Source organism: Moschus berezovskii, chromosome 19, assembly GCF_049115385.1.
Source record: "Moschus berezovskii isolate FMDL1 chromosome 19, NW_MosBer_1.0, whole genome shotgun sequence".
Lineage (NCBI taxonomy): Eukaryota > Metazoa > Chordata > Mammalia > Artiodactyla > Moschidae > Moschus > Moschus berezovskii.
Window position 1 is genome coordinate 4,784,448 of NC_142478.1, and position 27,953 is coordinate 4,812,400.

Genomic DNA, 27,953 nt, shown 5'->3' on the forward strand with positions numbered 1-27,953 from the left:
GCCATGGACTGCATAGTCCATGGGGTCGTAAAGAGTCGGACATGACTGAGTGACTTTCACTTCACTTACCAGTAGGCAAGACTCCTTGGAAGCAATAATTCAGTCAACCAGTACACCCTACTTTACCTCCGTAAAGAAGTTCAACATCATTTAGCTTCTTTTTGTACCTGCTCTTATGAAAGAAAAAATGTATCATGAGAGTTTCTTACATATTTAGTATTTTAAAATAAAAATCACTTCTATGATCCCTTTTACTATGAGTGAAAACAGTATTTCAGTAGCATCTTTTGACTTTTAAATAAATTACACTCAAGATCTGTTAGGCATATATTTACCGATGTTTTGGCACACTCCTTTATTTTCCTGAGCAATAAAAGGGAAATTTTATCAATATTTAATGTCAAATTCATGTTTCTGTTTTCAAATAGATAAAAGTTCATGGAGAAAGTAAGTGTGTATAATGTATTAAATATTGCTTAGCATTATGTAGACTAGTAAAGAGATTATATAAAAAACTACCTCATAACTAGAGTTTTCTAGTTTTAAAAGCATGTTTTACTAATATACATCTTCTTTTATACATACTTGATGTTTAAAATTATATTGTCACATTGTAAATAAACTATCCTTCAATTTTAAAAATTGATAACAATAAAATAAATCATATAATGGCTTTTATTTAATGCATATTACACTTTTAAAAGTATAAAGTATTATAAAAAATTATATATATATATGATATGAACGTGTTTGTTGCTCAGTTGTGTCCGACTCCACGACCCCATGGACTGTAGCCTGCCAGGCTCCTCTGTCCATGGAATTCTCCAGGCCAGAACACTGGAGTGGGTAGCCATTCCCTCCTCCAGGGGCTCTTCCCGACCTAGGGATCGAATCTGGGTCTTCTGAATTTCAAGCAGATTCTCTACCATCTGAGCCAAAAGTTAAGATGATGGCGCATTAAGTTGCCGTTACTTGGCTGGCCAGTTGGTGTCACTGTGGCCCAGGCAGTGAGAGTGTAAATGCTTCTGTTCTTTCTGTGTCTTACTGCCGCGGTTTCCTTTTTCATTTCATTTCCCTTCTTAGTCTCCTATTGTGAAAGGCCCTGGTGGACTTTATCTCAACATTCACATTGAAATAGAGGATATAATAGGAGAATTTGCCCTAGAAATTCCCTGGTAGCAGCTTAACACTTGTTAATGTTTCGAGGTTTGTTACTTGTCGTAGAGGGCAACAGCTATGTGAAGAGAGAATAGGATGATAATCTTCGTATTATTGCAGTTTTTTACAGCAAAACTATTTTTGTTTCTAAATAAAAAGCAATTGGTATTTTTAAAAGAGTAAAGTTTAATCTCTAAAGAATGTAAATTACTCTTTTACTTATAAGCTACATGTTATTTATAATTTATTCTGTTATATTGTTGTTCAGTCACCCAGTCGTGTCCGACTCTTTGCGACCCCATGGACTGCAGCACGCCAGGCCTCCCTCTCCCTCACCATCTCCTGAAGTTTGCCCAAGTTCATGTCCATTGCATCGGTGATGCCATCCAGCCATCTCATCCTCTGACACCCTCTTCTCCTTCTACCCTCTATCTTTCCCAGCATTAGTTACTTTTCCAGTGAGTCAGCTGTTTGTATCAGATGACCAAAATACTGGATTTTCAGCATTAGTCCTATAGTGCTGATCAAAATATTAGGTTAGAAATGTGCAATTTGTACCATGAGTTTAAAGAAGCAAAGATTAGCTCTTTGTGAGTTAAATTGAAACTTCTTGTGAATTAAGTTATATTTGGCAGATTTAGAAAAATTACCTTAGCTAAAATAAAACTTTTCCTCTGGTAGGCCCAAAACTAAAATTCCTAATTTAGCTTTTTCCACCTATGGACCTTGTCTTTAGAAAAACGTACATATATACAAAACTGCCAAATCTTGTGTTCAATTTCAAGGAGTTTAGGATCACTTGAATTCTGCCTGTAGATCCTTGGGTTCCCTATGTCTTAACTATTCCTGGTCTACAAGTTTTGAGTTAAATGACAGAATGTTAATTCAATAGAAGTACCTCGAAGATCCCTGAATCTCACTACTTTAGTTTACAACTGAGGAAAAGGGGCCCTGAGGTTATGATGAAATTGCCTACCTTGACTGACTCTACCAAAAACTTGTGTGATTGGCTATAAGTACAGTGTCGCCAGGAATGTCGTTCATTACCTGATCTCCAGGGCCTGGCAGCAGTGCTGCACGTAATTGATAATCAGGCTTTCATTAGATGTTTGGTGGATGAGTGAACAAATATTAGAATGAGAACTAGAAACACGGTTTCAGGAGTTACGTGGAGCAACAGGAAGAATATACTTTTAGACGACACATCCTGTGTCCTCAGTTTTCCAGCATGCGTCGTGGTCATTGCTGTTGTTGCTGCTGGAAATTTTGTTTTGAAAGTTTTAATTGTTACTTTTCTTTTACTCTTTTTTGTTGTTGTTTTGTTAAATTGTTTCTCCATTCCCCTGTACTTATCAGTTTGGATAATATATGTTAGCAGTCTAAAGACTTGAGAAAGAATGGAAGAATAGGAATTATAAGAGCCTGTTTTGAACATATTTCCTCCAATCACCTTAATAATGTAACTGTCCATTTATGTGTCTGCTTTTCCCAAGAGCTTGCAGTTACATTTAGGACAGAGATAGTATATGCACTCTGTACAGCTTATAGATCACAGTAATTTTTCAATAAAAGATTGAGTTTTTGTTTGACTTAAATTTAACATATTTTCTACCTCAGTCATCCTACCCTGGAGTTTGAATAGCATGTGATGAATGTTTCTGCGTTACCTGAAAAATTTAGTAGCTCAGTAACATTTGATGAGAGCTTTTCCCGAAGGCCAGTTTTTACCAGATATATATCTTGGACACTTTTAAAGGTATGGCAGATGTTTTTCAAGGATTGTTTAATCCTTGCAAACAGATTCATTTTAATATTTGCTTTTTAAAGTATAGAATATATTGTTAGTACTGTTACCACAAATTAATTTTAAAATGTGTTTATTATATATACATCTATTAAATAACTCTGGAATTATACTATTGGAGACTCAATTGCGGGAGGCGGCATGTCAGGAAAGGCGGGCGGGTGGTGAGTTCAGTCTGGTCTTCGCCGTCTGTCCTGGGCTGGTTCTGGTTAAGGGGTTGCGGGCAGCGCTTCCCTCTTCGGACCGGCAGGATGCGCGTGGCTGTGGCCGGCTGCTGCCACGGCGAGCTGGACAAGATTTATGAGACGCTGGCGCTGGCGGAGCGGCTCGGCCCGGGGCGGATAGACCTTCTGCTCTGCTGCGGCGACTTCCAGGCAGTGCGCAACGAGGCCGACCTGCGCTGCATGGCCGTGCCGCCCAAGTACCGCCACATGCAAACCTTCTACAGGTTTGGCAGGAGTAGTAAAATACCGAGGAGTAAGGATTGGTGGAATCTCTGGCATCTTTAAATCTCATGACTATCGAAAAGGTCATTTTGAGTGCCCCCCTTATAATGCAGCTACAATAAGGAGTATATATCATGTGAGAAATATTGAAGTCTACAAATTAAAACAGCTGAAGCAGCCTATGGACATATTCTTATCTCATGATTGGCCAAGAAGTATCTATCATTATGGAAATAAGAAGCAACTTCTTAAGACTAAATCTTTTTTCCGACAAGAAGTGGAAAATAACACACTAGGAAGTCCTGCTGCCTCCGAGCTTTTAGAGCACTTAAAACCTACTTACTGGTTTTCCGCCCATCTGCATGTAAAGTTTGCAGCTTTGATGCAGCACCAGACCATGGATAAAGGACAGTCAACCAAAGCAACCAAATTTCTAGCCTTGGACAAGTGCTTACCACACAGAGACTTTCTTCAGGTAATAGAAGTAGAACATGACCCCAGTGCTCCTGATTACTTGGAATATGATGCTGAATGGCTCACTATTCTCAGGGCTACTAATGATCTTATTAATGTGACTGAACGCCTGTGGAATATGCCTGAAAATAATGGCCTGCATACAAGATGGGATTACAGTGCAACAAAGGAAGCAATTAATGAAGTACTGGAGAAACTGAACCATGACCTCAAAGTTCCAAATAACTTTAGTATAACAGCTGCTTGTTATGACCCTAGCAAGCCGCAGACACAGATGCAGTTGGTTCATAGGATCAATCCTCAGACGACTGAATTTTGTGCCCAACTTGGCATCACAGACATTAATGTCAGGCTTCAGACGGCCAAGGAAGACCAGCATTTGTGTGGTGACTATGAAGGGCAGGATGACGTGGAGGGTAATGACTCTGGAGAAGACCCTAGTGAATATAACACAGACACATCTGCCCTGTCCTCTATTAATCCAGATGAGATCGTGTTAGATGAAGAAGAGGAGTGTGATGATAGTATTGTGAGTGCACACAGTGACATGAATACACCGTCTGTAGAACCGTCTTCTGATCAAGCCTCTGACTTTTCTGCAAGCTTCTCTGAAATCAGGATCTTGCCAGGTTCCATGACTGTGTCTTCTGACGATTCACTGGGTTCCCCAGTGTGCAAGGAGGGGAATTCCAGTGACCTTGTGGACTTGGGGGATGGAAAGGACTTAACCACGGTGCCATTGAAGAGGCTGAGTGATGAACATGAACCTGAACAAAGAAAGAAAATCAAGAGAAGGAATCAAGCCATCTATGCCGCAGTGGATGATAATGATACAGCCTGAGACAGTTTACTTGTCTTAGTATTATATGTAGATACATGCTTTTTAAGACTATATTTTTAGAATTGGATCTTTGACTCAAGACTTAAGTTTGTAATAATGACGTTACATAAGAATGTTTTAGTTAGATATCGACTTTATCTCTAGAACTTTGTATATTTCAGATAAAAGGATATTAAAATTTCATATATTTAAAAAAAAAATAAATAAATAACTCTGGATTTGTATTCCTGTTTGGGAAATAGAAAATTGTGAATAAACATAATTTTTAATGAAAGGCTGCAGCCCTGTGTATCTTAATTATAATTTTTAGATTGTGCCTTTATAAACAAATGCTATCATGGACAGCTTTCACTATCTAGTAGAAATTGTTATAGTTTTTGAGTGAATTCGGAATTTTCTTGATGCAAATTGGTACATGATTTCATTCTTATCAAATTTCAGTACTACTTAGAATTGAGACCGTAGTCTGGCTGCAGGGGTTGGGGTGGGACCAAGAGAATAGACAGTAAACTGTCAGAAGATAGTGATGCTTTAAATTCTTGTTAAAAGTTTGTTGAGAGACTGAAAGGGAAGCGGGCAGGGAGAGAGAAGTGAGGCTGAGATTGTGTGTGCATATGTGTGTGTATGTGTGTGTGTTGCTGAGATGGGGAAAGCAGGCGAGCCGGGAGATTTGCTGTCTGGATCATGTGGAATGACAGATATGGGAGGAGACTGTGGTCATAAAATAAGTTGTTAGGTTTAAAATTCCAAAAGCGTTGCTTCCTGAGCAATGACAAGGTTCAAAGAGTGGCCCTGGGAGTCCCAGTTGCTAAGTAGAACTGGGCGTGAAAGGTGAAAGGCAGTGTAGCTGAGATGTAAGTGTAGGTTGGGTGTATTGTATTAGTTGAGTATATTTTTTTATCTGCCATTACACTTTTTTGGCCCCGTGTCTAACCACATATCACCAAATCTGAATCAAACTACCTCCCTTAGGCTTCCTAAAGCATACTGAGGGGGAAAAATTATACATCTTTACAGACTTATTACTACAGGCCATCATCCTACATCAATGTAGGTAGACGGACTCATGCAGTAGACTTTACTTCAAGTATTTCACAATTTATATTTTTTATAAAAACGCAACATACCACATGATATATGTGCCATTAGTAGAATGTTTTTGATGAGCAATGAAAACTCATATTAGATGCCTTACATTATTGCTTTGGAAGGATTGCAGACTGAACATAGAATCATCCCCTGAAAGTGTGCCCCATGTAGCGTGCAAAACATTGGAAACACCCAGGATAATAGTAGGAGTTGTGGACAGAACAGAAAGCCTGGGTGTGTCGGCACCCTGGATTGGCTGAGGAGAAGGTAAGTGGCGGAGTGGAGTCGTCTGGGCGTCCGCAGGGTGGCGAGGGGTGGCAGCGAGCCGCACAAGCACAGAAGGCAGGTCCCTGCGGCAGAGCCCTCAGGATGCAGATAGAGCAGTTCCTGCAGCAGTTCCCTGCGGCAGAGCCCTCAGGACGCAGATAGAGGAGCTCCTGTAGCAGAACCGGCCGGGTTACTTGTTTGAAATTCGGACTCCTGGGCTCCACCCTCCAACTTAACAAGAATTACAGCAGGCAGCTAAGAACTGCGTTTTAAGTAGTTTTCTCAGATGATTCTTACCCAAGCTAAAGTTTGAGAACTGGCAGTTTACAGTGGAGAGCTGAGAAAATGCTGGCCCTCCCTCTGCCTGCTTGATAAACAGAATGTTGGGAATTAGTCCGCTCTGACCCAGTGTAATTGTCAGAGAGGACACCGTGAGGAGGCTGAGGATGTCGTAGTATGCTTCAGCCAAATTGGGAATGTGGAAGTCTGGTGAACAACACCTTTGCTTCTGGCAGATGCTCCTTATAAGTAGCTAACGATTAAAACAACAAAAGGGGATTTAAAATTGCCAGAGTTCATAGAATATTTAGCACAACATTTTCAAGCTGTTTCTTTTGAAATTATATAAATGCTATGGAAGGTTTTATCCATTTTGAAGAATGAGAAAAGGTGTGTAAATTGAGAAAATTAAATGAAGTATTAGTATTGTATATCTGCTCAATGATATTAATGCCAGAAAGGAATAAGATAGATGGTCTTAGGGAGCTTGCTGTCTTCAGGAAGAGAGAATACAGGCAGATAATGTTGCTGCCGTGTGAGAGGTGATGTTCTTAGCCTGGTGTAGCATGGTGTGAGAGAAAGGGTGTGGACAACTAGGGAATAGCTCGCCAAGCCAAATCTAGAGGATGAACGAACCAGACGAAGAAGGATAAAGGAGTCCCATCAGTAGGAGAGCACTGAATTGAACATTCACCATTGTTGGAGTGGGGGATAATGGGGCAGAGGTGTGAGAAATGCACCTGAGGAGGTAAGTAGGGATAAGGTTCTGGGAAACCTCAGAACCACGTGGAGGTTCTGACTTTACCTAAAAGTGGAGGACTTCAGACTTGACCCAAAATGATGTGAAATCTTGAAGGGCCTCATGGCATTTGCATTGTAGAAAGTTGTTTCTGCCTACTGTTCAGGGAATCCGTTTCAAGGCTGACGAGACTAGAGACAAGGGAGATGTTTCAGTTAGGTCACCACGGAAAGAAGGGAAGTGAGACTTTGGATTTTGCTCTCAGTAGAGAAACTAGAGCCTGTAAAGGACCCCAGGCCATTTTTAAAGGTGCAGATAGGAGGAAAACCGGGAAAGTGCAGCGTGAGGAAACTAGGGCGAAGAGTCTGCAGTTTATAGAGTGCTCGGAGAATCCGTACAGATGGTTGGTGCTTACAGTGCATGCCTAGCAAATGCCTCCCTCTTAAGCTTTTGCCTCCTCCCTCTCTGAGTAAAAAGGGAATTCTCATGAATAAATCTCTAGTTCTGCTTCATTGTAGTGTTGTGCATCTTATTAATTGCCGAACATTTGGTTTTTAATTGTTAATTTTGCACTAACTTTAGTTCAAAAGTAGATTTTTGTGCTAAATTATAAGGTTACATTTTTAACCTCAGACTTATTCTTACCTCTGTTAAAATGTGCAAATGGAAGCGAGTCATTTTGGTTGAAAATGAGCCAGCCCTTCACAGCTTTATGGAAGCTGTAACTACAAGTATTAACTTCTGTCCTTTGAAAAGAAACTATGCGTGAAACTTTTTTTGACAAAAGCACTATATTTTAATTGTTTGAAGATTTATTTTTAAAAACTATTAAATACTCCAGTATTATAGTATTATCCTAGCAGCTTGAATAGAAAGTTCACGTTTATACTGTTTTATTGTACAGTTGTTAAGCACAACTTTGTAAAGCCTTAAACCTTGAGTTGAATGTGAGCAATATGAAAATGCAGAGAAGGGATTTTACATTGTTGGTTGCAAATAGGCTCATTGTCTCCCAAATGTATTCTGGAAACTGTGGAAGGAAATGCTGCAGCAGTTAATTTAAAAGTTACTAAGGTAGTCACAGCCTCACCACTGAGACATGTTAAACATTTAAGAGTTATGTAAAAACACATTTTAAAGTTCTTGTGAACTATGAGGCTAAATTATATCACTTACAGAATATGTGTTTTACAGAGCGCGTTCAACAGGCTCATGAAATACTGGGTGTTTTCTCACAAGTCATGCATTCCTCTCTTGTAGAGCGTATCATTTTGTGTTGGAGCAGCTTAACAGTCAGACAGCTATCAGAATGATAGTTCTGTTCACACTCTGAATGGACCTATTCCTACCACTTTGGTTAGGCTCCTTCTGTTACTAACAATTTAAGCAGAGGAGCTGTAGTGCTTTTCAGATGTTACAGCTGTTTTACATAAAGGACAGGAGGCTTTTTTTCTGAAAGAACTTTTTGTTGAGTAAAGGACCCTTGGGGAGACCACTGGGAGAGGTTTGAGTGAAATGTAATATCCTCAGACAGCCAGAAGTTGTTTCTTCCAGAAACCACGCATGGCAAAATGGAAGCATCCCTTAACTTCCTGAAAACTTAGGGAGTTAGAGGTATACATCAAATTTACTATTGAACCTGTTACTGTCTCCTGTCTTTCCAACTACTGCTACTGTATCTCTTTTTTGGGAATTTGCACACTATTTTGTGACAGGACAGATGATTCAAATGAGCAGAGCTCTTTCAGTTAAGTTCTGAGAATACAGTAAACAGAGCTCTCTTGGACCTCTCTTCCCCTTTGTATGTTCTTTACGGTTTTTTACCCTCGTATTTTGAGAGATATCTTCAGTACATTTTTACTTATGGAGAGCTGAAAAGCTGTCAAGACAAGGAGCAAAGCAGTATCTAGGGAAACCACCCTATAAATAATTGACCTTAATAACCAGATTGATAAAGTTTAAGAAATATCTTGGTGCTTTGACATTATTTATTTTGTAAGTGAGATGGCTGGATGGCATCACCGACTCGATAGATATGAGTTTGAGTGAACTCCGGGAGTTGGTGATGGACAGGGAGGCCTGGCGTGCTGTGATCATGGGGTCACAAAGAGTCAGTCACGACTGAGCGACTGAACTGAACTGAAGTGATGATTATCTGGTTTTTATATGTGGTTTTAATGTAAATACAAATAAAAGGATCACTGATATTTAAAACTGCTGCTGCTGCTAAGTCACTTCAGTCGTGTCCGACTCTGTGTGACCCCATAGATGGAATCCCCCATCCCTGGGATTCTCCAGGCAAGAACAACACTGGAGTGGGTTGCCATTTCCTTCTCCAATGCATGAAAGTGAAGTCGCTCAGTCGTGTCCGACCCAGCAACCCCACGGACCCAGCCCACCAGGCTCCTCCATCCATGGGATTTTCCAGGCAAGAGTACTGGAGTGGCTTGCCATTGCCTTCTCCGATAAACCGTTAATTTAGTATATTAGTATATTACAAAATAAACTGGGAAGGTAAAGATTTATTCAGCAAAATGAACAGACTCAGAGATTTGGTTTTAAAATAGGAAGTAAGTAACAGTGAGGGTAAAGAGTGCTTTTAATTCAAAGTGCTCCCCCAAAACACTACACTGATGGCAAAGATGTCCTGAGACAAGAGATTTTAATTGACACTAGAATATAAGTGGAACAGAATGGCAGTTGTCATCTCTTTTGCGCCAGCAGGAAATTACGAGTGGAGAATGTATTTGCATTAGTATGTTTAAACTTGAGCAGATTGTGAAATAATGAGTTTTAAAAGATATTTGTTAACTAAATTGTTTAAAGAAAACATACTAGGTAAAATAAATTCTGAGTCTCTAATAAATTGCTTGTAGCTATTTACATTTATGATACATTAATTAATATTTTTTTTATGCTTAGTCCTATTTTTGTGTGGCCTTTTTCCCCTTTGTAAAATAGTAGTGATAATACTACTAAATGAGGTTATTTTAGGCAGTTCTTCCATTTATAGTTCCAAATGTATTAATTTTAGTTGCTGCTGCTGCTAAGTCGCATCAGTTGTGTCCAACTCTGTGTGACCCCATAGACGGCAGCCCACCAGGCTCCCCTGTCCCTGGGATTCTCCAGACAAGAACACTGGAGTGGGTTGCCATTTCCTTCTCCAGTGCATGAAAGTGAAAAGTGAAAGGGAAGTCACTCAGTCGTGTCCGACTCTTAGCGACCCCATGGACTGCAGCCTACCAGACTCCCCCACCCATGGGATTTTCCAGGCAAGAGTACTGGAGTGGGTTGCCATTGCCTTCTTCTAATTTTGATTGCTCTGGTTTAATTAAATATTGCCTGTCCCCAACACCACAGCTCAGATTGCTGTCACCACATTGTATTAAGTGTAATTATATAAAGTACACGGAGAAAGCAATGGCATCCCACTCCAGTGTTCTTGCCTGGAGAATCCCAGGGATGGGCGAGCCTAGTGGGCTGCCGTCTGTGGGGTCACACAGAGTCGGACACAACTGAAGCAACTTAGCAGCAGCAGCAGTGTAAAGTACAAACTTAGCCTATAAATACCAACGCATATCATGATTATTGTGTAATCATATCACTTTCAAAGTCTTTCGGTGATGGTCACTATATTTGCTGTTATACACAGATAGCAAATCATGTGGCTGTGTTATCTATCACCTTGTATCTTGCTCATAAACCCATGTGATATTTTACAGAAGTGGATAAGCAAAAGGGGATGGGTGAACGAAGATAGAAGTACAGCAAATAAATAAAAAACGGTAACAGTGGAAGGAGTGAAATTCAAATCAGAACTAACAAGTTGTAGAGGAAATAGCTGACCCATAGGTCTGTTGGCACTGCTACACTGTTTGAGGAGCTCTAGATTTGAGCCAGAGGAACTTAGTGAAAGCTCACTTAACAACATAAGCAAGGAAAGAATTTTTAAAGTTTTGAGATGAATTTTTGAAGTTCATGGAATGATTGGTTTTTCCCGTTAACCACTTTGCATGGTTTCAACCTGCTTGTTTATTTTTACCATCTTGATCTTGCCCTGTCATGCAGAGTGAGGACCAACTGTATGTAAAGTGCTTGGAACAGTCCCTGGCACATAGTAAGTTCTCAAGAAATGTTCGCGATTGTGATTATTAGTGATAGCACTGATTAGTTATAAAGGTGACTTTAACAGAGGAGTGCAGTGGCTAACTTCAGCTGAGTGCCCGAACATAAGAACTGGGTATCTTGCCCATATCACCTTGTGTATTTATCTTTGTGACTGCTGTTGGGTCTCGGTCTCTGGGCGTGGGCTTTCTCTGGCTGCAGTGAGTGGGGCTCCTCTCTCCAGTTACAGCACATGGGGCCTGTCACGGCGGCAGCCTCTCCTTGCGCTCTGGGGAAGCGTGCGCTCTCAGGCAGGCAGGCCAAGGCTCCCTGTGGCCCGTGAGATTGTCCTAAAAACTACAGAACATTGTGGGAGGAAGTTAAAAAAAGATCTAAATAAATGGAAGGGTGTCTCACGTTCATGGATCAGATGGGAATCTCCCCAAATTGATCAGATTCAGCACAGTGTCTATCAGAATCGCAGCTGGCTTTTTTCTTTTTGTAGAAATTGACAAACTGATCAGATGTGAACACAAAGGATGCAGAATGCCCAGAGAATTGAAAAAGAAGAACAGAGTTGTAGGACTCATTACTTGTGATTTCAAAACTTACTACCACAAAGCTACAGTAATTGGAACAATATGGTATTGACATAAGGATGACATACAGATCAGTGGAACAGAATTGAGAGTAGAGAAATAGACCCTACATTTATGGCCAGTTGAGTTTCAGCAAGGGTGCCAAGACAGTTTTCAGTGTGGCAAGAATGCATGTATGCTAAGTCACTTCAGTTGTGTCTGACTCTTTGTGACCCTATGGACTGTAGTTCTTCAGGCTCCTCTGTCCATGAGATTCTCCAGGCAAGATCAGTAGACTGGGTTGCCATACCTCCTCCAGGGGATCTTCCTGACCCAGGGATTGAACCTGCATCTCTTACATCTCCTGAATTAGTAGGTGGGTTCCTTACCACTAACGGCACCTGGGAAGCCCGTGGAAAGAATAGTCTTCAACACATGGTTCTGGGACAACTGGATATCCACATGGGAAAAAGGAATTTGAAGGCAGACCTCACACCATAGCCCTCACCATAGTTAGAAATTAACTGAAATGGATCTATGACTTAAATGTAAGAGCTAAAACTATAGAACTCTTAGAAGAAAAACTTAGTGATGAATCTTTATAACCTTGGATTAGGCACTTTAGTTTCTTATGTATGATGCCAAAATCATAAGCAACAAAAGAATGAATAGGTAAATCAGACTTTATCAAATTTTAAAACTTTTGTGCTTCAAAGAACACCATGAAGAAAGTGAACAGCCAAGAAAGTGGGGAAAAAATAAAAGTCCTATGAATGATCAGTGATTTTTATCTGTATCAGTCAAATGATCGATGCCCCAGTTAAAAACGGGGCAATAGATTTGACTAGACATTTCTCCAGGGGAGATATTCAAATGCAAATAAGCACATGTAAAGATGCTCAGCATTATTAGTCATCAGGGAAATGTAAATCATCACTTCAGTAAGATACTACTTCACACCTGCCTGGTTGACTGTAATCAGAAAGACAGATAATAACAAGTATTGATGAAAATGTGGAGAAATTAGAACCTTCTTACATTGCTTTTGGGAATGTGAAATGGTCCAACCCTTTCAGAAGACAGTTCTGACAGTTCCTTGAAAAGTTAAACGTAGAGTTACTATCTGACCTAGCCAGGAACATAGAATAATGTCCAAAACTGGCTTGAAACTGAGCATTCAAAAAACGAAGATCATGGCATCCAGTCCCATCACTTCCTGGCAAATAGATGGGGAAACAGTGGAAACAGTGACAGACTTTATTTTCCTGGGCTCCAGAATCACTGCAGATGGTGACTGTAGCCATGAAATTAAAAGACACTTGCTCCTTGGAAGAAAAACTATGACCAACCTAGACAGCCTGTTAAAAAGCAGAGATGTCACGTTGCCCACGTATGGTGAAAGCTATGGTTTTTCTAGTAGTCATGTATGGATGTGAGAGTTGGACTGTAAAGAAGACTGAGCACTGAAGAATTGATGCTTTCAAATTGTGGTGCTGGAGAAGACTCTTGAGAGTCCCTTGGACAGCAAGAACATCAAACCACTCATTCCTAGAGAAATCAGCCTTGAATATTGTTTGGAAGAACTGATGCTGCAGCTGTAATACTTTGGCCACCTGATGCGAAGAACTGACTCATTGGAAAAGACCCTGATGCTGGGGAAGATTGAAGGCAAGAGAAGGGGACAGTAGAGGATGAGATGGTGGGATGGCATCACCGACTCGATGGACGTGAGTTTGAGCAAGCTCCGGGAGTTGGTGATGGACAGGGAGGCCTGGTGTGCTGCAGGCCACGGGGTCGCAGAGAATTGGCCTTGACTGAACGACAGTGACAACCAGAGTAAGCAGGACCCAGAAAGCACACTAGTGTTGGTGAGGGGCTGGGGAGGGTGGAGAAGAGGAGTGAGCTCTGATGGGCACAGTTTCTTTTTGGGGTGATGAAGGTGATTAGATAATGATGATGTCTGCACAGCCTGTCGATATACAAACCCACAGAATCCCACACTTCACAAGGGCAAACTCTGTAACAGTGGCGTGACTTCACGGTACAGTGGATACTGTGTGCCAAATGCAGTCAAATTTTTGTATAACTTTTCCTTTGGTTCTCTGTATCCACAGTTCAGCCTCTGAAGAGTCAACCACCTTGGATCTTGTAGTACTGCAGTACAAGCATATTTATTGAAAAAAAAAATGCATATAAGGGAACACAGTTCAAACCTGTGTTTTTCAAGGGTCGCCTGTATTTTTATGGTACTGCATCGTACCTGAGATGCATTTGTTTACTATCAGTCTCCCCTTCCATTACGCCTCAGATGGGTCTGATGGACAGAGGTGGTCTGTTTCCTGCAGCGCTCCATGTGTAGTATCTAGAGCCGTGGCTGTCATGAACTTGGTGCTCATTAGATCTTGACTGAATGAATAAAGAAATACTCTATTTCAGAGTGCAGGAAGTACTTTTTCTTTTCTTATTCGGTTCTCCTGGACTTAGCCCCTATTGTGAATTCCTCTGATACTGTCTTTACTTTGGCACCGAGTTCAGCTTTTATATTAATGTGTGTATATCTTGTCTCTCCCTTATGTTATCTTTCTCTTTGCCCAGCAAGTCTCACGTAGTAAGAATAACCAGATACTCAGGTTTTCAAGTGAGCTTATTGCTGTAGCAACTCTGTTGGTTTGTTTGGGGATGTGTGGGGTCTTCACTGCTGCGCAGGCTTTTGTCCAGTTGTGGTGCGTGGACCTCTCATTGCGGTGGCTTCTCTGGCTCTGCTTCTCTGGGGCCTGCGGACTTCAGTAGCTGTGGCTCCCAGGCTTTAGCGCACGGGCTCAGTAGTTGTGACACAAGGGCTTAGTTGCTCTGCAGCATGTGGGATCTTCCCAAATCAGCCATCAAACCTGTGTCTTCTGTGTTGGCAGGTGGATTCCTTACGTTGAGCCACCAGAGAAGCCTGCAACTTCTTAATCTATATGATGTTGTCATAAGTCCCTTAGTTTATTTAACAAATTCATTTATTTATTTGTCCAACAAATATTTATTGAATATGTTAGTGATAATCACTATGAGAAAAATAAAACTGGATAATCAGAAAAGAAGTTCCTCTGTGAAGGTTGCTGCAGTTTCAGATTATAGCTGTACATTATATGTGGTGGAATAGGGCCTTAAGGAAGAATTTCAAAGACATCTCTTAGTGTATCACTAACTTACCATGTTACGAAGAATCAATAGGGTCCAGTCATAGACTGATCATGAAAATTGGGTAATTCCTCATATCCAAGCCAGAGGCAAGAAAGAACTTTAGTTGGAAATCTGTGTTTCAAGTCTTTCTCTTTTCTCTTACTGTAAGACTGAATGTCAAATATTGTATTTATTACACTTATAAGCTAAATTGCAGTTAGGTTGGCAAATATCAGTAGTTTAAATCTAAATCACAAGAAATTTTCTTTCCCTCACACTGATTGAAGCCCTGTTTACCTAACTAACCTGCAAATCAAAGGGAAACTTAATATTGCAAGTGAATGATTTATTTATGTTAAACATCACTGAAGGCTCATCAGGATGATATTAGACATTAGTGAGTTTTCTAATATTAGACGTGACTTTTTAGTCATCTTAATTCTGTCCTTAAAATGATTTTCCTTATGTATCAGAAGATTTGGAATTTGAAATTGAATTTTAATGTCTGTCGGATGCTTAAGTCAAACTAAGGAAACTGTTTTAAATTTGCTGTACACTGTATCTCTTAGTAGCAAGCCTTGCTTAGTTTGCTGCAGATACACATCGTCTTGGACCGCATGGCAGCGTGAGGGACTACTACATGGTAGAGAGAAAAGTAGTTCACTGTGTGATTGAAAGGAAACAGTTACGCTGAACTGCTCTGTGACTCGAGATGTTTCACAAGGTTTTCTCTTTTGTTCAAATGTTGCTAAGGATTTGAAGCGTTCATTACCAGCTGGACTTGGTCTCTCAGAAACGCAAATCACAACTCATGGCTTTGACAGTACCAAAGAGGGGGTTATTGAAGCAGGAGCATTTCAAGGTAAGGAACCCATTATTTTTAAAGATGAGCAGGGTAGAAGATGGGAGAAGGTCACCAAATGCTACCTTTATTAGAGTTGAGAACTTTAATTTCATGATAAAATACTGATTAAAACATAATCCTTTTTCTCTTCAATTTAACGTGGGAATTGTTTTAATAATTGTCTTTGTATAAACAGATCAGTGTGCATAATTTCACTGATTACTACTTGAAAGTTGGTTTTCAAATACTAAAATAAAAACTCAAAAATTATATCAGGAATGCAGATTTAATTTATTTTAGTGGTAACCACAAAATTTCTGTCAATATTGATTTGTATAAATACATATTTCTTATTATAAAGCAATTAGAAAATGAAACTTTTATTTTTCTTTCTATATATATGCTGTGTCGGAGGTCTCCCAAGAGCACCCTCCAATAAAGTAATTTTCAAAGAGGACTAACAGGACTCAGTATATAGTCATAATTCAGACCATGATTACAGCAAAAGTATACCGAGCACAGTCGGCAAAGGCAAAGGATGCCTGAGGTTGGGGAAAACTAAGCATCACCTTGCAAGGGTCCTTTCCCAGTGCAGTCATAAAGGACATGCTTAATTCTCCCAACAGAGCTGTGACAACAAGTGTGAAATGTCACTAACCAAGGAAGATAAATTAGTGCCCGGGTTTTTATTGGAGATTGTTCACATAGGCACCCTCTGCCTATCATGTGCCAGATTCCAGACTCCCAGAAGGAAAGCATAAACCACGTTGTTAGTATAAACAGTTTAGGCATAGTGAGCAAGTCTTAAAATTCCGGGAATGGCGAGAATCACTCCAAAATTAAAGTTCTCAGATGCCAGTTGAGAGCCACTCTTTTCTAAACTGGTCTTTTCAAAGGTAAATAGTTAGACCTAGTATATTAGCTCTTTTCTGCATACATCCCATGTATATGTTCTTTTTCTTTTTTAATATAAAGAAAGATACTTCCTTTTTAAATACCCTGGTCTATAATTACCTTTTTAGGTATTTTTTCATTTTTACACAAGTGAAAGAAAGTAAAATCATGTGGATATAAAAATGGATTGTTTTCTTGACAGAGCTCTAGTTAAAGTAGCAATAGTTGGATGTTCAATGAAGTATTTTAATTTTAATACTGCATTAAGTTCAATTCAGTTGCTCAGTTGTGTCTGACTCTGCGACCCCGTGGACTGTAGCATGCTCAGTTGTGTCTGACTCTGCGAGCCCCGTGGACTCCTGGAGCTTGCTCTGACTCAGATCCATCGAGTCGGTGATGCCATCCAACCATCTCATCCTCTGTTGTCCACTTCTCCTCCTGCCTTCAGTCTTTCCCAGCATCAGGGTCTTTTCCAATGAGTCAGTTCTTTGCATCAGGTGGCCAAAGTATTGGAGCTTCAACTTCAGCATCAGTCCTTCCAGTGAATATTCAGAGTTGATTTCCTTTAGGATTGACTGGTTTGATCTCTTTGCTGTTCAAGGAACTCTCAAGAGTCTTCTCCAACACTTCTCCAATTCAAAAGCATTAGTTCTTCAGTGCTCAGCCTTCTTTATAGTCCAACTGTCACATCCATACACGACTACTGGAAAAAGCATAGCTTTGACTATACAGACCTAGTCGGTAAAGTAATGGCTCTGCTTTTTAATATGCTGTCTAGGTTTGGTCGTAGCTTTTCTTCCAAGGATCTTTCTTCCAAGCATCTTTTAATATTGTATTATAATTTCACAAATTAAAAAATATATCTCCATGCCTTTGTATTCCTTAGCCCTCTTACAGTATTCTGTATTTTATTATACTAATGGCCAATATTTTAGTGAGAAACAACTTATATTTTAAAATATATTCCTTGCTAAATGGATCCTAGAAATAAATAGGCATTTAGGGTAACCCAGTATACTGTCTTCTGTAAAATGAGTGGGCTCTCTACATCTTTTTTTCACCCTTTTCATTCTTATGTTCACAAAAATAAAGATATAGAAAGGAAACACATGTATCAGTATCTCAGTAGTCTTTGCATGGCATTGTGTTGGTGTTCTCTAGGGCATAACTTTGAATTTGAGAAGGTTGACCAATTGCCTAAGATTATGAACGTTTGAAGACACAAGCCACAATTTGCATGACAACATTTTCCAACCGGTCACCAATTTCCAAATTTAAATATCAACATAGAATTTTTTAAAAAAGACTTTTACAATTAAGATATTTGAAGATTTTCCGTGAAATTATTTAGCTGACATTTGGTTTTATCCTTTCCCCCTTAAACAGAATAGTATATACAGTAATCAAAGTCAGCTGCCATTGTAACCTGTTATACATGAACATGAAAGTGCCAGTCGGTTTCACTTGCTTACAGATCTATTGTAGTCCCTCAAATTGGAATAAAAAATATGTTTTGTGATAATGGCAGTAATTTATGTCTCTTTGAATTGGCTTTATAAAACACCTTTTAAAACAAGCTACATAGTTAATCAGTATGTTAAAAAGATAATCATTCTGTCATACTCAGATTCGTTAAACATTTACTGGAAATTTGTAATTAAGTGTCCTTGTTTTGAGGCATGTATACATAAATCAGAATGAGCATGATTTTCTCATGTTTAAAATTTAGAATATGTTCTTATTGTTGTTCAGTTGCTAAGCTGTGTCCAGCTCTTTGCAAGCCCCATAAAATGCAGCACGCCAGGCTTCCTTGTCCTCCACTATCTCCTGGAGCTTGCTCAAACTCATGTCCATTGAGTCAGTGATGCCATCCAACCATCTCATCCACTGTTGCCCCCTTCTGCTCCTGCCCCCAATCTTACCCAGCATCAGGGTCTTTCCCACTGAGTTGGCTGTTCGCATCAGGTGGCCAAAGTATTGGAGCTTCAGTTTTAGAATCAGCCCTTCCAATGAATATTCAGGGTTGATTTTCTTTAGGATTGCCTGGTTTGAGCTCCTTGCTGTCCATGGGACTCTCAAGAGTCTATTCCAGCACAATTCGAAAGCAACAGTTCTTCAGTGCTCAGCCTTCTTTATGTCCAGCTCTCACATCTATACATGACCACTGGAAAAACCATAGCTTTGACTATATGGACTTTTGTTGGCAAAGTGATGTATCTGCTTTATTGAATTAGTTTAAGCCAGGTTTTTCACTCCTCTTTTGCCCTCATCAAGAAGCTCTTTAGTTCCTCTTCACTTTCTCTCATTAGAATGGTATCATCTGCATATCTGAGGTTGTTGATATTTCTCCTAGCTGTCTTGATTCCATCTTGTGATTCATTCCAGTCTGGCATTTAACTTAATATACTCTGCATATAAGTTAAATAAGCAGGGTGACAGTATACAGCCTTGTCATACTTCCTGCCCAGTTTTAAACCAGTTCATTTTTCCATGTAAGGTTCTAACCGTTGCTTCTTTTCCTGCATGCAGGTTTCTCAGGAGACAGGTAAGGTGGTCTGGTATTCCCGTCTCTATAAGTATTTTCCACAGTTTGTTGTGATCCACATTGTCAAAGACTTCTAACATAGTCAGTGAAACAGAAATAGCTGTTTTTCTGAAATTCCTTTGCTTTCTCTATGATCCACTGGATGTTGGTAATTTGGCCTCCGGTTCCTCTGCCGTTTCCAAATCCAGATTTGACATCCAGAAGTTCCAATTCACATACTGTTGAAGCCTAGCTTGAAGGATTTTGAGCATTACCTTGCTAGCGTGTGAAATAAGTGCAACTGTGTGGTAGTTTGAACATTCTTTTGTATTGCCCTTCTTTGGGATTGGAATGACCTTTTCCAGTCCTGTGGCCACTGCTGAGTTTTCCAAATTTGCACATATTGAGTGCAGCACTTTAACAGCATCAACTTTTAGGACTTGAAATAGCTCAGCTGGAATTCCATCACCTCCATTAACTTTGTTCGTAGTAATGTTTCCTAAGGCCCACTTGACTTCACACTTTTCAGGATGTCCAGTTCTAGGTGAGTGTCCACACCATCATGACTGTTCGGGATATGATAGTTCTGTGTATTCTTGCCACCTCTTAATCTCTTCTGCTTCTGTCAGGCCCATACCGTTTCTGTCCTTTCTGTCCTTTATTGAGCCCATTTTTGCATGAAATGTTCCCTTGGTATCTCTGATTTTCTTGAAGAGATCTCTCGTCTTTCCCATTCTGCTGTTTTCCTCTATTTCTTTGCATTGATCACTGAGGAGGGCTTTCTTATGTCTCCTTGCTGTTCTCTGGAACTCTGCATTCAGTTGGGTAACCCCAAGAAGACGAAATGCAAGAAGATAAAAGTGGTTGTCTGAGAAAGCCTTACGAATACCTTAGAAAAGAAGAGACGTGAAAGGCCGAAGAGAAAGGGAGATATATACCCAGCCAAATGCAGAGTTCCAGAGAATAGCAAGAAGAGATAAGAAAGCCTTTTTAACTGAACAAAATTTAGGATGTATGTCTCATGGGAAAGTGTTAGGAGTTGGGGCTCTGTTAACTTTCTGGGAAAAGGACTGAATGATAGCTTTATAAGGACTCTATTACCATTTACTTTTCCATCTCTGGAGCAAATTTAGAAGAAATTGTGCTTAAATTCAGTGTAACAGTAAATATTGAAATCTACCCAAGAAATACATGGTAGAATCAATAACAGTGGAAACCGTGAATAAATCAGAACTCTTAAGAGTGAGTTGTTCTTGGTATCTGAGTTTTGTTTCAGTGGGGTTTTGGTCATTGCATACACATTATTCGTATTCCTAGACTTCTCCTGTTGAGAGAAAGCTGAGCTAATTCTCCAAATTTCATCAGTTAGCACAAGCCTAGAGTTTTAAGAATTATTTTTGTTGGAATGATTTACTTATTACTTGTGAATGATTTTAGTAACTAATCTGCCTTAAGGATTTGAAGATACAGAGAACAATTAACCCTTGAAAGTAAAGCAAATAGTTGAAGGTATCTACTTACCTCAGCACTACGTCTTTTTGCTGCTTTAGTTTGGAAAGTTCTGTATCACTTGTGACATACATGTTATACATATCTCATGTTAAATCATGAGATTATTTCTTATCCAAGATTAATAAACAATAATAGCCAGAACAACAGAGCTCTGTTCCTGGGATTATCACGAAATGGAATTATAGTAGTCATCGTTTATTGAACTCTTCTTTATGTAATAGTAGAGATAGAGTTTTTGTTTAAAATAGTGATTGCATTGGATAATCCATTAAATGCCTTCCAGCTTAACAAGTAATTTATGGATTGATGTTTTTTGTATTGAATTTAATAATGGAGATATTATAGTATAGATTCAGAACATCTGAGAATCTAATAAGAAGCTGTTTAAACCTCTCTGAGCCTCTTTTTTTCCTGTAGTTTAGCATCAGACTAGTTGATTTCTGTTGTCCCTTCCAGTTTTAAATTTTTGTGCTTCAACAGGATTTTTTTTGAAAGACGGGTATCTCATTTTGAAAGGTAATGCCATTCTATTTAGATACATTGTGTGTTTTGGATTTTAATGTTAGATTCAGTCCAGATTAAGTATTCCATATTATTAAAACTGGTGACTGTTCCTGATCAGAACTTAGTATATCTGGGATATGAGAAAGTTGACATTCATTCTTATTAGAATATTTTAATTATAAATTTGATATGTGTTTTTAGAAAACTGGAGAAGAGTGTAGTTGTAATAAAATTATCTTAGAAACATTAAAACATATTCAGCTAAATGTGAAGGAGTTAATTATTTTTTCAGTTTCTTTTCAGTGATCACTTCCCTAAAGACATACAACCTTTAGAATTTAAAATAGTCAATTGAAGCTGTACAGTTTATGCTGGACATCAGCAACAATGTTGGGTACTAAGTTTTTCTTACTTTTAAAAAAATTAAGGCTCAGAGATGTTGAGTAATTTGCCAGGGTGTTCCTGATACTATTTGATAAATAGAGCCAGAATTTCAAACCCAGAGTTAGAATTTTAAAACTCAGTGTGTTTCATTCCAAAATTGTATTCTTTCCTCAGGTTCTCAAGCTTAGCTGTGTCTGAGAATAAGTAGCTTTTAAAAAACTGTTGCCTAATGAGCAGCATGGTGACTGTAGTTAATAATAATGTATAGTTGAAATTTGCTGATAGATCTCAGGTTTTCTCATCACACACAGAAAGATGGTAACTGTGTGAGGTGATGGATATAATCATTTCACAGTGTATACATATATCAAAAAATAACTTTTACATCTTAAAATGTGCTATTTTTATTTATCTAATAAATAAAAGCAGAAAATCTAATAAAAAAGCTAAAGCTTCCCTCCCCACCCCGAAAAGCTCTGAAGATAACCTGTTTCAGTGATATCTTGTGGAATGTCTCAGGTATGTTTTAAAAGCTTCAGAAGTCTTATGATTTATCAGAATAACACTCTGTATTATCACTTCTCAGGCTTCAAAACACATACAAATCACCTGAAGATCTTGTGAAAATGCAAATTCTAATTAAGTAGGTCTGTATTTCTGATGAGCTCCTAGATGACATAATTGATGGAAACCCCTTGCATCCATACTAAGTAGCAGTAATCTGTACTAGGTGATACTTGATTTATGATTTGAAATTTTTGGCTATAATTTCTGTGAAGGCTGATTCATTCACATTTCTGTGAATGTTAATGATAAATTTGATACAAGTGTTACATGCCTTTGGATTTCTACTTGAAGAGCTTTCCTCCCTATGTTAGAGTAGCAAGTTATAAAATGTTGAGTTACCATTCAGCTGATTCCTTTAATCACATACTTTTAAATGATTTGAAAATAGCAAAGTCCAGGTAAAGTACTGAGTAAACATGATCTTACCAGGTTTCTTCTTACAGTTAGGTGTTTTGTTTGGTTTTACTAGTTCTATGAAAAGGTTATGTAAGAGCTCATCCTGATAGCATCCATTTATTACTCATCCATTTCTGCATGAAAGCAAGTGTGTTAGTTTCCAGCTTTTAATCCTTTTTTTTGAATATTTTAAAGGAAATGTCAGTACAGCTGTATTCAAACTGTATATTGTGTGGAGGAAGAGAAGCATTTTCACAGTGACATGTCTGCCCTTTTCAGGTTCCCCAGCACCACCTCTGCCATCTGTTATGTCTCCTGGCAGGGTGGCAGCTAGTGGACTGACTCAACATGGAAGTGATTTAACTGTCCCTGCAGGTATTCACTGCGCTGATTGGATAAAGCCCTTCTTGCTACTGCTGAAGCTAAACTCACTCAGTTTCATGTTGCTTGCTTTAGATTCTTAGGTGTGTGTTATTCTGGCTTTTTTGGTGGCTGTTTTTTGTTTTTTTTTTTAACAATAAGGAAAGTAATCTCTAGCCATAGCTTATCTTTCTGGCTTTTCAAAGTTTATTAGGCACAATCTCAAACATGAAATTAATTAACTTTACGAGAAAAAAACACATTAAAGTTTGATTCATTTTTAACCTACCTTTCTTTTCTTTGCTCTGGAAAATGTTGCTTTATTTATTTGATCCTAAGCTCTTGGCTTTGCAGCTCTGCCATCTGTTTTCAGTTAAATAAAAAAGGACTTTCAACAGTTGTGTTGTTCATTATTTGGAATGAATCAAGTGGAGAAGGTTGTGTCTTCCTTTTTTCAACTTTGACTTAACAACTAGTTGTCAAATTGCATCAAAATACTCTAACTTTCCAGTTATGCTGAGTGAAAAGTACTGGGAAAAACCTATTTCTTTACATTGGATTTGCTTTTCACTTTAGTATTGCTGGACTATAAAAACAGGGCAAAAAGTAAACTCTGTGTTTCTTTTTATACGAAATGTTAATATTTTTATATTTTGTTTAGGTGAGAATTTTGTAAATTCTTAAATGCATTTGATTTTATATACTGTTCTCCTTCTTAGATTATGGTAAAACTGTGGTAAAGCCTGGCCTGGCTGTAGGGGTGAGAGAAGAAATTTTAGCCGACTCTAACCTTTTAAAACCATTTTATAAAATGTTTTCTCTTGTCTTTTTAAAAAATTGTTATTTTCAAATTATGTTTCTATCCCAAGTTATTAGCATCATGCTGCTGCTGCTGCTGCTAAGTCGCTTCAGTCATGTCTGACTCTGTGCGACCCCATAGATGGCAGCCCGCTAGGCTCACCCATCCCTGGGATTCTCCAGGCAAGAACACTGGAGTGGGTTGCCATTTCCTTCTCCAATGTGTGAAAGTGAAAAGTGAAGTCACTCAGTCGTGCCTGACTCTTAGTGACCCCATGGACTGCAGCCTACCAGGCTCCTCCGTCCATGGGATTTTCTAGGCAAGAGTACTGGAGTGGCTTGCCATTGCCTTCTCCGTATTAGCATCATAAATGTTACTAAATATGTTCTTCTCTGAAAAATATTTTACTGTGAGGAGCTGTATAGTTGTGGAGTTGCTGATATGTCATAATTTCTTAATTGTTGGAATAATGCATTATCAGGGCTTTATACTGCCTGTATTAATTACGGCTTTGGGGGAAGTGCTGGGTTTCTTGAGGAAAAAAATGAGGCACAGTGAAGGTCTTGTTGTAACAAAACCTCTTATACTACAGTGAGATATTTTTGATGACTATCTAAAGTTACAGTATTTTTAAACCCTCCAAAATTTTGGTAACATTGTGTTGTTGCTCTCTTCTATGTAGTATAATGAAAGGAGATCACTGTGAAGAGTATGAGCCTTTCAGATTTTTAATGACAGTTTTTTAAGAATCATTAGGTTATAAGATAAATTATGGAAAATGTATTTTCCTAGAAGTAAATAGCAGTTTAGAGAAGAAGGCCCATTGCAGCTTTTTTTTTTTTTTTAAAGAAGATGGACAAACCAAAGAAATTTTTTTTTTTTTACAGTATCAGGAAATCATCCTTAAAATGATTCCAAGAAGTTCTAGGCCTTTACTTTGCAGGAACCTTCTTATTTCTTTAAATGCATAAGTAGTTTAATTTGAACTGCATCAGAGTTTTGTTTTCTTTCTACTTGTCTGTGTGGTTTGCATTTTTATCTTTTGTTCTGATGTTACAGGTGGCCAGAGAACACAGACAAAAAGTGGTCCAGTTATTCTAGCAGATGAAGCTAAAAATCCTGCAATGGAAAAGTTAGAACTTGTTAGAAAATGGAGTCTAAATACCTACAAGGTTTGTAATTTTTTTTAATGTTTCCACCCCAAGTAGCTCTAAGAATTTCATTCGAATGTTACTCAAATTATTGTTTTGCAATTATATAAATGTATAGGAGAGAATAATGCTCTTTAAACATAAATATACAATTAAAATAAAGTATTTTGTCTTACTGATCTTTGCATAAATGTAGTTTAAAAAGTCAGTAGGTTGAGTTCTAAAAAGAGCTACTAAAGTTCTTATTAATTGACAGATAACACATAATTGAAGAAGAGATATGTTGTCTGGGAGCACATTTAGCTGTAGAACTGCCATAGATATGGTTGTCACAACTTCCTATCTTTTTGATACTTTACAGCAGCGGAATGTCAAGAGAGGTATGTTAGTTTTCCGGAGTTTGAAATTCTCTGATCTTATTGTAATAACTAAGCAGTAAACTGGACAGACAGTATATGAGTTGGATTTCAGAGGCTTACTGTTGTTAAGTGTATTGCTTCAGAGCACGTATTGATTATTTTTCTTACATTCTCCTAGACTAAATAAGCAAAACTTACTCTGAAGCAATACAGCTATATTTGATGTGTTACAAATAGATATCTCAAACCCCAAATTCACTTAGTGCCATTGAATCTTAACAGGGATGAGACAGTAGAATTCGTAGAGTAGTTAAGTGGATGAAAACCCTAACAGCCCTATTCAGAGCATCAGCGCTAACACTCGCTCTGTTTGTGAATTGGTAGTGCGCCTAGTGGTTTGTAAATCAGGAATTGTCTGTATTCTTATACAGGAGTCTCTTATGTATCTTCTAAAGAGTAATACAGAAGTGCATTTATTTTTTCAGTTAGTATTTTTTAAGTATGATCTGCAATTTTCCACAAAAGTACAGGTTTTCTTAAGATGGTAAAAGTGCCCTGAAACTGCTGCATGAAACTTCCCCAAAATCATTTAGCTCATGTCAGTGTAGAACTGAGAAATGCCAGTAGTAGCCATCAAAACTTGATGCCTGCTGAACTGTTCTCATTCAGGATATTCTATCTGCCCATTGCCCCTTTTGTTCTCAAGGATGTAGATTCTCTCACTCCATGAATACTGGTTTTTGTTTGCACTCCTTCATATCACAGCAGTTCATCCAAATATTCAGACGTCTCCTTCATCTTCTCACTGATTCCACATGCCCAGTTAATTATTAAATGGGCTCTGCCTCTTTACTATTATCTGACTTTATCCTTGTCTCCATCTTAGTCTTCACAGCCATGTGATTACTGTCTTACATTAGTGTAGTAGCTTCTCAACACATTGTCTCATCCTCCAGATTCTGCTCTGCCTGACATGGTTCGGTTTGCTTAAATCCTTCCCTCTATCCCCATCTGCTGCTGCTGCTAAGTCACTTCAGTCGTGTCCGACTCTGTGCGACCCCATAGACGGCAGCCCACCAGGCTCCCCCGTCCCTGGGATTCTCCAGGCAAGAACACTGGAGTGGGTTGCCGTTTCCTTCTCCAGTGTGTGAAAGTGAAGTCGCTCAGTCGTGTCCAACTAGTAGCGACCCCATGGACTGCAGCCCAACAGGCTCCTCTGTCCATGCGATTTTCTAGGCAAGAGTACTGGAGTGGCTTGCCATTGCCTTCTCCGCTATCCCCATCTACCTTTCCATTTTTATCCTGCTGCTCCTCTCTTCCACCTGCAGATCTCGTGATCCATACCAGTTTATCCAGAGATTTCCTAAGCAAGCTGTGCTTTCTCACACCTCTGCAGCTTTGTTCACGGGGGCTGTATTTGCCCACTGCCTGAAATTCCTCTTCATACTCCCTTTCATTTCACTTGTTTGTCTTTCATACCAGACTGAGTCTCACTTATTTATTTATTAAATTCGTGTATTCAGTCATTCCTTTGTTCATTTATTCCTGAAATTTAGCCTCACATTTTGAGCCTAAAGAATACAGGTCTTATTTTTGAACCAAATCCTGATAATCCTAATTTTACAAATTATCAAGTTTAATTTTTTGTCATTGTGGCCTTCCTCTCTTGTGTCAGTTGTGTTTTCCTTGTTGCTTATCTTTTTTTCCACCCTGTATGTGTGTGTTTATCAGCTGTTCTTTTCTTCTTTTACTTCTACAGTAATCAGAGTTGAATGATTATTAGTTTCTGGTTATCTCTACCTTAACATGGGGCTTCCCAGGTTGCTCAGATGGTAAGGAATCCTTCTGCAATGCAGGAGACCCAGGTTTGGTCCCTAGGTTGGAAAGATCCCCTGAAGAAGGGAATGGCTACCCACTCCATTCTTGCCTGGAGAATTCATGGACAGAGGAGCCTAGTGGTCCATAGGAGTCCGTAGGGTTACAAGGAATTGGACACGACTGAGCAAATAACACTTTCACTTTTTTCTGCATTAACATACCACATTCAGATTTTCTGTTATTGAAAATAAGCAGACTTCATAATGTATACACATGGCATAGTACTATGTGAAGGAATTACCATTCTTTCAGAGTGATCATTTTATTTTTAACTGAAAAATTTTTTTCATCAGAATTATTGTGTGTCGCAATCTAAGTCAAAAGAGAGAAAGTCCTAGCTTACATGGTTTTATGGAGTTTGTAGCTCAGTGTGTCTGTACTGATATACAACTCTGTTCTTCTGTCTTTTTGACCTTTTTAGTCCAGAGTATGAGCTGACAGAGGACATTCACTGTCATTGGGATAATCCTTCAAGTGTTGATTCTGATTTGTGCTTATTGTCCACCGCACTCTGAGGACTTTGATTCTGGCTGTGACTTTGATCCTCTCTCATGGACTTCAGTTTCTTCATGATTTTTTGTTTTCAGTTTCTTCTGTTTCTGTTCTCTGGCAGACACTTGAAAGCTTTTACTCAAAGAGAATATTAACACTTCCTTTATCGGTGTTTAATAAAGGAAGTGCTAATATTGGCTCCAAGATTGGTCTGATGATTAAAACCAAATATGTAATAGAAGTGATTTTGTAATAGAAGTTTAGGCCTTGAACCTATTTTCTTAAGTAGTATTTTAATCTACCTGATTTTATTCGTACAGTTTGAATCCAAAGTTTATTTTC

The 27,953-nt window shown here is 38.8% G+C and overlaps 1 protein-coding gene and 1 pseudogene across 9 annotated transcripts in view; both read left to right on the top strand.

The window, feature by feature from the left end:
- The window catches only part of ARFIP1 (ARF interacting protein 1), a 146,016-nt gene that overhangs the window by 63,069 nt on the left and 54,994 nt on the right, over positions 1-27,953 (top strand). For 5 of the 9 annotated variants that reach the window (XM_088827905.1, XM_088827906.1, XM_088827907.1 and 2 more), the window contains 3 exons: positions 15,701-15,809; positions 22,852-22,947; positions 24,791-24,903. In XM_088827905.1, the coding sequence (XP_088684031.1) occupies positions 15,701-15,809; positions 22,852-22,947; positions 24,791-24,903 (318 nt within the window). Of the gene's footprint in view, positions 1-5,934; positions 6,080-15,700; positions 15,810-22,851; positions 22,948-24,790; positions 24,904-27,953 lie in introns of all 9 variants that reach the window. The other 4 variants (XM_088827912.1, XM_088827908.1, XM_088827913.1 and 1 more) reach the window with 4 other exon arrangements.
- LOC148774804 (lariat debranching enzyme pseudogene) lies at positions 3,123-4,748 on the top strand (annotated as a pseudogene).